We start from the raw sequence: 12,732 nt of genomic DNA on the forward strand, positions 1-12,732 counted from the left end.
ATGGAATCATCACATTGTCATTTGTTAAACAACGGCTTTTGCATGTCCTATGCAACCCATTTGATAGGCGACGCACGACGGGCGACGTACGACGGGTGACGCACAACAGACGACGCATGACGGGCGACGCACGACGGCAGATATGGAATTCCATAAGAAACAGGGAAGACTTATGTGAGAGCGTATTCTTGTTCCAGTTTTGATCCTCTCAGACAATGCCGTTATGATTGGAAAAGTGGTCAAATTGAGCCCATTTTCTCTTTATGTTTGAAACAGCCGAGGAAAGGAAAACAATTGAACTTATAAGAAGTAATGCTGTTTTCGAATACACAAGAAATATAACATCTTGACCATCCAAATTGCGCTGTATATTGGCCATGAATTATTGCGGAATTTCATGCAAGTGGTCACACAATGACAAGTACCCACATGTACAGGTACATGTACAGTACATGTGCTTGTACATGTACATGTTCATATGTACGTATGTGCAGGACGTCAAGGTGAAGCTAGATGTACAGTGTACATTTAGTTACTGTACATGTACTGACGTTGATCACTCACACATAAGTTCACTACCTCACTTTCCTGGCTGCAGCCAGGCTGCGCTGCAACCACACATACAGTGCCCACTGCAGACAAACCACACCGCCGTAAATCAGACCTAAAAGTGGACACACATGGCCGTGTACTGATTGAAGCCATTATATCGTGGGTCGTTTACCACTAGAAAGGCCATAAACTAGGTGGGGTGGTCTTGAACGCGAACCCGGGAAACCCGGGTTCGCAAAAGCCACATTAGACTGGGCTCGGTCCAGTAATGATGGGCGCCACTTCAACGGCCTTTGCCATGGGGGTCCCCTTTGAGGACAATCAGTGAATAGGCCGATGGCGTTCAGACGCCCTTACATGTTACCTGCGCCCCTTGCCACTATCCAATGTGCCTGGGGTTTAGCAATGCCTTTCTCTGTTTTCATTTATTCATATACTGTACATGTACCGGCATCGAGATCTCTATGTGTGTAGATTGTTGGCGATTCCCTGATCCGATAGGCTACTTTTGACATGGGCGTGTCTATTCAAGTAATATGGAAAGGGAAGAGTGGAGCGAGAATTCACGAGTTACCAGACCTGCTAGGGCAGTTGGTTGGGAATCCAGCAGTAATTATTGTTCATCTAGGTACGAATGACTTGGTGCAGCTTAATTTTTTCGGTCTCCGACAGGTGATAGTGATTGCAATCGCACACTTGTGGGAGCAATTTCCAGACACCGTCATTATTTGGTCCACGATACTGCTGCACCTTTTTTATTATGGTACATAGTCACAACGGTCCCTGGAGCGGGTTCGCCACACATCTAACAGATGGGCTAAATCACAATATCGACATCGTGGGGTCAGAGTGCTTGACCATCCACAGTTCACTTGGTCGGTGGCAACCCTCTTTAGAAGGGACGGGGTCCATCTGTCATGTGTGGGTTGTGGTATCTTTCGGGAAAACCTGCGTAGCTACATTTTGTCTACGGTGTATGTTGTAAACTTCCCTGTCGGAGAGGCGTTCATCGGTGTTCTGTTCTTTTTCCGTGGGTCACGGTTCCCACGAGTGGCAGTTTTTTGACACGAAATAAGAATGGAACACCATTTGTTTGTTAAAAAATGATAAGCTACCTGTTCTATACATCTATTAAATCTTGAGCTTTGTAAGTTAAATTGTCTAAAGCGCTGTGATGTGCCACACGGCATGACAATGGGGAGTTGAACATCATAGTTCAATTTATTAATACCAGTACACGTGTGTATCTTACTAATAGCCCGTGACGTTCCACACGGGCTACACCAGGCCGCATGTTCCAGTGGTGGGAAATTTAGATTGCATGATACTGTAAGTTACTGACTTAAAATACAGTTCTTAAAACAAGTACTGGGTTACGTAAAAGTTTCCTCCTTTATGTTATGCATGAAAAACTAGCGTCAGTAAATATCATACTCTTGTGTTCTTTAGGTTGATAGTACCTAATTATCATATCGTGCCTGGTATTAAATAAATCGAGAGCCATTTTGGACGTTCTCAACTCAGTGATCGTGGGTATCATTGACATTCTTGACTAACGCCCTTAAGTTTTGGCGTTTACTTGGAACTTATGTCTTGGGGAGTTCTCGTGGTCATGGGTATCATGTTTGTACAGGGTTCAGCTCAATGTGCATGGTTTTATGCGAGGTGGCCGCAGGTGCTGCCTCATGTACCGGTTTGCCCAATATACGTATGTTGGTACATTACCAGCACACTGTCGTAAAAGTTGGTACCTTAATCCTGCCCTAACTTTCTCTTTATAATAGGTTTTGCGGTTTTTGTCATAAACGAGAGCTGGTGGCTTGGGTTGCAGGCTGCCACGGGCAGTAGCCCAAGTTATTTGAGGTCAGGTAATCGCCACAGTTGAATGGTTAACAAAGTGAAATGGGTATAGCAGCAGTGACCGGTCAACACAGAATGTTGTTAAGTCACCTCAATAGTATTGACACAGCATTTCCTGGGGGCGGGCCTTAGACTAAGTAATGTTGGAAAGTACTGTTGCCAATAATTTATTTTTCTCATTTACACAAATCCTGAGGGGGTAGGTTATGTATCTCCCCACCTTTGGTGGTGGGATGATGGGCCGTGGAATCATCCCACACCCTTTTTGTGATAAGCAAAAAAGTTGATTTGTATAATGATTTTAATGTGCTATTCTGAGTTTGACAATTTTATGTACAATGTTTATCATAAACATTGCCCTCATAGTACATAGTGTGGCATTGATTTATAAAATATACTCTTTTCAAGACACGGTCACTTTTCCTGAATAAACTCCTTTCCCTGTTCTCTTTGGCAGCCGTTTCATAGCACACATTAACAATCATACTGATAAAAGAACGGATTCACTAATTAACCTTGGATGATTGGTCGATGATACAATCGTGCCTGGCATTAATTTTGTTCATTAATTGCAAAACATGTTTCTTGTGTTGGTGGGTTGTACATGTGATAAATTATTATCAAAAAATTACCACGCAAAGAAAGAAATTAATTTAAACTAAGAAAGAAAGAAAAAATCGCCAGGAAACAGACTTTTTAAATAACAGTCTATCTACCGGTACATTGCATGGAAAAAGAGAATCAAACCCACATGTCTCGTGGATTGGAATGTAAATGAAATTTTTCTTGTATCAATTATCTAAAAGCCGCAAAAGGCCATCTAAAGGGTCTGTTTCTGCCATAACCAAATATTTGAAATCTGCTGGGGATACAAATTCTATAAAGCTGTCTGGGCCTCAGTTATTCGTCCCCCAACTATGTATTTGTACAGTCAAAGGTTTTAATGAAGGGTCCAAAATTTTATCAAATACGCTTTAATTTAAGAGGGACTTATTTTATTCACAGAGCTACAAGAACATCATTCCATTTGGATCTTGCAATGACGATTGAAGACTGTAATTATAAAGGACTAGGACTGAAACTGGCAGTCAAATTTGTTACATTTTGACATCTCAAGCTCTCATTCATCACATGTATGAGAGCTTCCCTATTGTACAACTCCTGATATTCGTTTTCCATTCATTCCAAAGACCTTATTTATGGAATCTATATGGGATTTCTTGCAAAACAATGTTCCGAATTATATATTTGAAAAAGGACTCAGTTGACCGAGTCCCCAATTTCAAGAAATTAAGGCTTCCTTTAATTGTGGACAGTTTTAAAATCACATTTTCCGTTTGTGTTGAAGCATGGTTGCCGGTGAAAAAGGGGATGCGAGTGGGCTTAGAAAGGGATGCAAATTGCCTCGCCGGCTTGACCGTGTCAGACGGGGCTGGTTGCCGGTGAATGAAAGGGGATGCGAGTGGCCTGAGAGAGGGATGCGAATTGCCTCACCAAATTGAGCGTGTCAGACTGGGCTGGTTGCCAGTGAAAAAAGGAGATGCGAGTGGGCTGAGAAAGGGATGCGAAATGCCTCGCTGGATTAACCGTGTCCGACGGGGCTGGTTGCCGGTGAAAAAAGGGGATGCGAGTTTGGGGTGGAATTTTCATTCTATTTAGTAGGGGGCGCATGCCTTATATGAGGTGACAATTCGATTGAACCTGTAGAAGTACCCTTTTCGTCGATATTATTTCTAACATTACATTCACTTCTACACATGAAAATAATACTAAATATACCTCTGATATAATGTAGATGTGATGATGCCGCTATAACATCTCAGATAAGAAGATGATTTCAAAATGTCTGTAGTTGTTATCGCCAGCATGCACTTCAATGTTGTTACTGGAAAAACGATTTAATAAACTTCACTTAAAGTTTACCTTTGCCAAATACTGAAAATTATCGGTAACTCTTACATCAATATAGAACAGCAAAAGTGAACACCTTAAACATTAGGTTTTTATCGAATTTACATTTCCAAACTGAATTAAAAATTAAACAGTGTTTAAATTGATACAGCGATGAAAGATTTCTTTATGTTAACTACTTGTTTGACATAGAGTTCAGCTGATTTTTCTGTCACGGTCAACATTGTTAAATTATTTGTGATCTTTCAGATTCAAAATGAATGAAACAACCCTCCAGATACACGAAACAGGAAATTTTCAGACTTGGTAGCACAGTTGTGACATTTCATATAAATGACATGCAATAACTATCTAACGATAGGTGCACCAGCACTAACATCCCTGTTTTGTATTGGTCTTAAAAGTCCGTTCTTTGATGACCATGCTTGAACTGCTAAATGACAAAATCATTTAACAGTGACAGCAATATTCATTTATGCTCTCTTTTCAACGTCTCTTACATCTTAGCTTGTAATTCAATTGTTGCATGCGTACTGATATTCAACGTTCCATCGAAATGTATTTAATGAAATTTTAATTTCAGCATTTTTCTTTTGTTATCCTTATGTTTTTACACAATTCATCCCACAAAATCGGCCGAAGGGTTTCTATTAAAGAAAGCGTGGGTTTTAAATTACTGAACCGAAACCCACTCCTATTTATTAATTTGTTATTATCAAACAATACCACCGTACATGAACATGATCAGTCAAGTGGGGAATTAATAAGTAGTATTGTTTGAATTCACCGATGCATGTCGGGTCGTATCCCTTGGCATATTTTTCCATTTATACGTATGCTTTTATCATCCTGCGTTGTTTTACAGGCTTAGCATATATTTATTTGCGACAAGAAATTGTTCTAGCGTGTCTTCTCAATACTCAACCCTCCAATCAGTACATAAGTTTGAAACAAGATGCAACACTACCTCTATGCTTAGGATGAAGAATAGCTAACTCTGCATTCATCTCAACTTTCACAGTGGCAGTTTGTCTTCTAGGAGCAAAGAAACCAGGCAATAGTTGTCAGAGATGCTCAATTATTTCCATGGAAACATGGAAATGCCGTGCAGAGTTAACCTGGACAATGTCATCATACAGAGAAAATCCATCTCTCGATTCTATCATCCTCAAGATAGAAATTATGTCGCCTTTCATGAAGGCCATTCCAAGCAGCCACGTTTTCATTTGTTTCCCCTTTCTGCAGGCTACAGTCAAAGCCACACGTAGTAAAAAAATATTCTTTCTCACCAAAATTAATGTCGCGTGCAATGCCCATGACACTCTCCCTCTGCTGCCGTAATCTTTTGGCAATTTCTCTGGATCGGCAGTCACAGTTTCAGGGATCTGGGTTGTCACATTTTTTTTTCAGTACCGGTAACTGTCTTATGCAATGACTTGTTGCTTTTCCTCTCTGCGTCTCGCTTTCTGATGTGATGTGGAAGTGCACCATTTCCAACTTGGAACTCTGTAGCTGTCAAGAATGGCTGGATTATGTTCTATTTCTGCAAGCAGGGGATTGTTGTCAGGGAATTCTCTTGCGCGCTGCTCACCATCACGTGCTTCTCCTGTCCAGAGGTGACCAGCTAATCAGTCTCATTTCTACCTTGTTGTTCTTGCTCGTTTTGTATGTTAGGCGTAGTGTAATTTTCGGCTGGTTTATCATTCATAGGCCTGTCTCGTGGTCGCTATTAAAGTCTCTACCTGCTGGCTCATTTGAAAATGAAAGAAGACGTATACATCTTGATTTTACAGCATTTCTAGTACGTTGTTTAATGTCTTCTGACCCTGCAACGCTGCTGTCATTCCAGAGGGAATTACATAAATCGAGAGCCATTTTGGACGTTCTCAACTCAGTGATCGTGGGTATCATTGACATTCTTGACTAACGCCCTTAAGTTTTGGCGTTTACTTGGAACTTATGTCTTGGGGAGTTCTCGTGGTCATGGGTATCATGTTTGTACAGGGTTCAGCTCAATGTGCATGGTTTTATGCGAGGTGGCCGCAGGTGCTGCCTCATGTACCGGTTTGCCCAATATACGTATGTTGGTACATTACCAGCACACTGTCGTAAAAGTTGGTACCTTAATCCTGCCCTAACTTTCTCTTTATAATAGGTTTTGCGGTTTTTGTCATAAACGAGAGCTGGTGGCTTGGGTTGCAGGCTGCCACGGGCAGTAGCCCAAGTTATTTGAGGTCAGGTAATCGCCACAGTTGAATGGTTAACAAAGTGAAATGGGTATAGCAGCAGTGACCGGTCAACACAGAATGTTGTTAAGTCACCTCAATAGTATTGACACAGCATTTCCTGGGGGCGGGCCTTAGACTAAGTAATGTTGGAAAGTACTGTTGCCAATAATTTATTTTTCTCATTTACACAAATCCTGAGGGGGTAGGTTATGTATCTCCCCACCTTTGGTGGTGGGATGATGGGCCGTGGAATCATCCCACACCCTTTTTGTGATAAGCAAAAAAGTTGATTTGTATAATGATTTCTGGAATGATCATTCCAGAGGGAATTACGTCCAAACAATAAACTTAGAAAGGCTGTCAGCGATATTGCTCGTCTTTGGCGTTCTCCTTGCCTAAATATAAAATTTTCCTTGCAACAAGTCCTTGATTGTCAAAGTGTCAAATGGTTCCAACCTTATTTTTTGCGTCGTCTTCGATCTTGATCAAGGAATGTGAGTGTTGATCCATTTATGGGCTCCGCATCAAAATTATTACACCAGTAATTCCAGTCGTCCATGGAAAAGTAATGACATTTTCAAACAATTATTATGCCCATTGATCCGCTATAGGTCTTTCCCAGCTGAACTCAATAACACAAAAGACAGTTATGGTTATGTAAAAACTTGGCAATCAATCAGTGCACTGCCATTGATGTTGTGAATAGAGGCCCTCACACAAAAACAACTGTTGCAAGCCACTGCAATGATTTGATACCCTATATGTGATACATATCTTATACAGAAAATCATGTTTGGCATTAATCTTGTGCTTTGCAAAGTGAGATAAAATTTGTATGGCTACAAATACATGTACATCGTTCAGAAAAACCTCCCAGTAAATTTCTGTGTAAAATGTCAGGAGAACCATCTTCATGGGCAAATTAACATGCACATAAAGGACTTTTGATGCATAACTTGCCTAATAAATTATGCGTGCGCATTGACCGAAAATGTCGTCGTTAAAAACTAGCAGCAGATTTTATAATTTGTCGCAAGCAGTGTTCTATGAATTGTAATCTTTCCTTTGAATGTCCTTTCCTTCCTCCATGTTGTAACTGAAATACATGCACATGTTGCTGAAGAAGAATTTCATATTATGCTGACCAATCTCTGTCTCGTCATAGACCTGGTATATGCATGTGATGTTATCGTAGACGTTCATGCTACTTCCCCACAGCGTTTTCAAACTCGTCATGTAAAAACTTGGCAATCTTACCCCACATGCTGTTGAACTTTTGTCTTTCAGTGTAGGCCTATTTAATTTTGTTCGAAAGGCACGACTGTCATGGTGTCGAAACTACGTTGAGTGTTACTTGACGCGCACTGACGTGATCTGGTGCAATATACTTTGAAAAAAAAATGGAAATCAAAACATTTACAAAATCCTTTGAGATTGATTACAGGATCCGTTGGGAATATCAACATACAACTGGTCCTTTCCATCCAATCATTTCATGATACACAGGCTGTTACCCAGACATGTTTTTATCCCAGTTTGCTTTTCCTATTGCAGAAATTGACGCTCCAAAATGGAAAGGGACAGCAAACAAGGACAGGCCCCTGGCAAAAAGAGGAAGACCTCCCATTGCCAAACTGTTTCCCGGCATTGTGGACACCGCAAAAAAAATCATTGAAGAGAACGGCTTTGAGGCTCACAGGCATCGGGGATCGACAACAGGGAAATGTGGCACATCTTATCCTATTATTAAGCAGCACTTACTGGAAGTAACACCCGGTCTAGTAGAACTCAAAGGAAACATAGGTATCTTGGATGTAATTCAAGTACATGGGATTCTTGCAAAGTATGGTCCTAATGTGTGAATTTTTTAATGAACGTCCAATTATTTATCAACTTGAAGTTGATGAAATAAACATGATCAAAGCTTGGTGTTTGGATATCCAATCAGTGTAACGTGGTAGTGTCCCTTTCAGTCTGAAGGAAGATTACGATGTCAAGTATTTGTCAAAAATGACATTAAAAGACAAGCATCTTGTGGCAAAGGCTTTGTTGTGTAACGACGTTTGAAATCAACTTTCTCTAACGAGATGGTGCCTGCAATTCTAACTTTTTTGGGGGGGTAGGGTGGCATGATACAAAATACGACTATATTTTCAATACTTCAAACGAACTTCCTATTTTGTTTGACAGGAATAAATACTATTCACCAGTGGATGAAACCACCGTCTCTAAGGAACAGTGCTACAAAGAGATTGGCCTCATAGACACCAAGGTGGCTGCGAAGCCTAACAACAGGAGGAAAGAGAACGTCAATGACCATTATTACTCTGCTCGAGTCAAGTATAAAAGAGAGGCTTGCAGCAAGTTCGCTGACACCTTGGTATTGTTCTCAGTTGACAACAAGAACAAGCTGCATGTAAGCTCGCGCACCCCTCCAGTTGACCGGAGATGTTCTGTCACATGGTTTTTCCCAACTGATGACAGCCCCAACCTCTACGACCATGACTTTCCTACACCAGGGTACCTGATGACGCCAGCCGGGTACATGCAAATGACACCTCCATCCCCACCTGTGCTGATAATTGACAAGCTTGGAAGACAGAGCTATCGGTAGGTTTGCATGTTTGAATAGTGGATGATGCACAATTTTGCCTGATAGTGTATGAATTGTTGATTTCTTTGTCAATGCATTTCTTTGTATATTCTCCATACAGCGGCTGACTATATTCCTCCATTTACAGTGGTGTTACTGGGATTTTACTAGTTTGGGCAACCAGCATCATATGGGGCGAGCACCAGCTGTCAGTGGTGTGGTTTTGCCAGCAAAAGTTGCCACAGAACTGTTTAGATTTTGCACACATTGCATTGCCCCCATGGCTACACCCTGCTCATTAACATATTTGTAATGAGACATCCAGTGATATTTACACTCGATTAATTAAGGAAAATCAATTACTTGTAAATAAAATTGTAAATACAACTGCGTTTTCTCTGTTCATTGTCCTTTGACAGGCTTCCAGAGTGCACTGCCATTGATGTTGTGAATAGAGGCCCTCACACAAAAACAACTGTTGCAAGCCACTCCAATGATTTGATGCCCTTGATAGAGAGAATTGGGAAATCTTGTGTGACGATCGTTGCGGATGGTGGTGCAGACATTAATGTCAATGATCTGACGAATGAGTGCAACCACATTCTGTCCTGGCTTCTCAGTGCATAACCCCATAGAGCATGTATGGGGAGTTCTCACCACTGCAGCAACATCAGTATACCTACCAGATGCCTTGCCTGATGAACTCCCTCCAACACAGCAACACTTGACCGGGCAAGCATTGAAGGAGCAAGAAGGGCAAGTGTTTGATGCTGCTCTGGAAACTCTGGAAGGGTACTGGAAGGGGTTGACACATAGTAAAGTACCTATCAAGGTTAGCCACAGGAAGAGCAAGGACAGACCCAGCCCATACACAAACGAAGACTATGACCAGGCACACCAATTTCTTACTTGGCCCTACGGGGACATCAAGAACGCAGAAAACTTCCTGGACGACATGAAATTCTTCAAGACACATCTGAATTGCAGAGTTGGCATGGTCATTTTTACAAAATGTCCACCAACCGACCCGTGCCAACACAGTGCTGATAGACCATCGAGGAATCCCGAGGCAGTTGCATTCTACCAAAACTTTCTGTCACCAACCCCATCCCAACTTAATCCAGATCACTTCTTGACATTTTTGGAGGCCATCAAAGCAACCCTGGGCTCCCCAGATGAGTATATGCCAGACGTCCAAGAGAAGGCGCCAGGAAGCTGCAACCTCTGCAAATTCACCTTTACATCCGAAACGAACAGAAAAGATCTCAGAAGGATGATCCACTTACGAGAGCGTGTCCACAAGAAGTAAACACAAACAGTCCCTAGACATGTGCAGCACATCATCCAAGCATAAAACCCAACAGCTCTTTTCAGAGCCACCACAGTTTCAAACAAGAGATAGACTCCTGCCTATATATAAAAATGACAATAAAGGAGGTACCCGTGTCCAGTTTATTTTTTATTTTGATACCCCTGCCAACAAGCCCCTATTAAAAGACGGTGATACTCCTGTTAAGTCGGTCTACATAAAATAAAAGAGTTGTTTTCTGATCTTAATTAATATTTGGCAGTTTTAAAAAAAGTGACGCACTACCCCAAAACCAGGCGGAATTGGAAATGTTTTGAACATATCACTTTTTTACATGTTTGGATTTCTTGTTTTTTAGGCTTTATATGGCAGGGATACTGGTGGTTGCAGGCGATGGAGGGGCAGCCTTCGGTGAGAGGACTGCTGGTGATGGAGTGGATGCAGGCGATGGAGGGGCAGCCTTCGGTGAGAGGACTGCTGGTGATGGAGTGGATGCAGGCGATGGAGGCACAGCCGTCGGTGAGAGGACTGTTGGTGGTGGAGTGGATGCAGGCGATGGAGGGGCAGCCTTCAGTGAGAGGACTGTTGGTGGTGGAGGGGCAGCCATCGGTGAGAGGACTGTTGGTGGTGGAGTGGATGCAGGCGATGGAGGCACAGCCGTCAGTGAGAGGACTGCTGGTGATGGAGTGGATGCAGGCGATGGAGGCACAGCCGTCGGTGAGAGGACTGTTGGTGGTGGAGTGGATGCAGGCGATGGAGGGGCAGCCTTCGGTGAGAGGACTGTTGGTGGTGGAGTGGATGCAGGCGATGGAGGGGCAGCCTTCGGTGAGAGGACTGTTGGTGGTGGAGTGGATGCAGGCGATGGAGGGGCAGCCTTCGGTGAGAGGACTGTTAATGGTGGAGTGGATGCAGGCGATGGAGGGGCAGCCGTCGGTGAGAGGACTGTTGGTGGTGGAGTGGATGCAGGCGATGGAGGCACAGCCGTCGGTGAGAGGACTGCTGGTGATGGAGTGGATGCAGGCGATGGAGGGGCAGCCTTCGGTGAGAGGACTGTTGGTAGTGGAGTGGATGCAGGCGATGGAGGGGCAGCCTTCGGTGAGAGGACTGTAAATGGTGGAGTGGATGCAGGCGATGGAGGGGCAGCCTTCGGTGAGAGGACTGTTGGTGGTGGAGTGGATGCAGGCGATGGAGGGGCAGCCATTGGTGAGAGGACTGTTGGTGGTGGAGGGGCAGCCATTGGTGAGAGGACTGTTGGTGGTGGAGTGGATGCAGGCGATGGAGGGGCAGCCTTCGGTGAGAGGACTGTTGGTGGTGGAGTGGATGCAGGCGATGGAGGGGCAGCCTTCGGTGAGAGGACTGTTAATGGTGGAGTGGATGCAGGCGATGGAGGCATAGCCGTCGGTGAGAGGACTGCTGGTGATGGAGTGGATGCAGGCGATGGAGGCACAGCCGTCGGTGAGAGGACTGTTGGCGATGGAGGGGCAGCCATTGGTGAGAGGACTGTTGGTGGTGGAGTGGATGCAGGCGATGGAGGGGCAGCCTTCGGTGAGAGGACTGTTGGTGGTGGAGTGGATGCAGGCGATGGAGGGGCAGCCTTCGGTGAGAGGACTGTTAATGGTGGAGTGGATGCAGGCGATGGAGGGGCAGCCGTCGGTGAGAGGACTGTTGGTGGTGGAGTGGATGCAGGCGATGGAGGCATAGCCGTCGGTGAGAGGACTGCTGGTGATGGAGTGGATGCAGGCGATGGAGGCACAGCCGTCGGTGAGAGGACTGTTGGCGATGGAGGGGCAGCCATTGGTGAGAGGACTGTTGGTGGTGGAGTGGATGCAGGCGATGGAGGGGCAGCCGTCGGTGAGAGGACTGTTGGTGATGGAGTGGATGCAGGCGATGGAGGCACAGCCGTCGGTGAGAGGACTGTTAATGGTGGAGTGGATGCAGGCGATGGAGGCACAGCCGTCGGTGAGAGGACTGTTGGTGGTGGAGTGGATGCAGGCGATGGAGGCACAGCCGTCGGTGAGAGGACTGCTGGTGATGGAGTGGATGCAGGCGATGGAGGCACAGCCGTCGGTGAGAGGACTGTTAATGGTGGAGTGGATGCAGGCGATGGAGGGGCAGCCGTCGGTGAGAGGACTGCTGGTGATGGAGGGGCTGTAGGCGACGTAGGGGCTGCCCAACAAAATCAAATTGGAAAAATGTTTCTCAGAAACAAGTAAGTGCAGATGTTTACCTTTCCAAAAGAAGATGATATTGTAGGTGTATGTGGTGTGAGATGTGATGCA

General features: G+C 44.2%; 1 protein-coding gene across 1 annotated transcript in view; it reads left to right on the plus strand.

The window, feature by feature from the left end:
- Positions 1-12,732, plus strand: part of LOC110976912 (uncharacterized) — a 112,089-nt gene that overhangs the window by 87,136 nt on the left and 12,221 nt on the right. Inside the window, 6 exon segments of the mRNA XM_087132616.1 lie at positions 8,106-8,354; positions 8,742-8,798; positions 8,801-9,161; positions 9,564-9,734; positions 9,736-10,449; positions 10,812-12,662. Of these exon segments, the coding sequence (XP_086988742.1) occupies positions 8,106-8,354; positions 8,742-8,798; positions 8,801-9,161; positions 9,564-9,734; positions 9,736-10,449; positions 10,812-12,662 (3,403 nt within the window).

The sequence above is a fragment of the Acanthaster planci genome, linkage group LG02, assembly GCF_054643075.1.
Source record: "Acanthaster planci isolate LZ-2023a linkage group LG02, COTS_SCS, whole genome shotgun sequence".
Classification (NCBI taxonomy): Eukaryota; Metazoa; Echinodermata; class Asteroidea; order Valvatida; family Acanthasteridae; genus Acanthaster; species Acanthaster planci.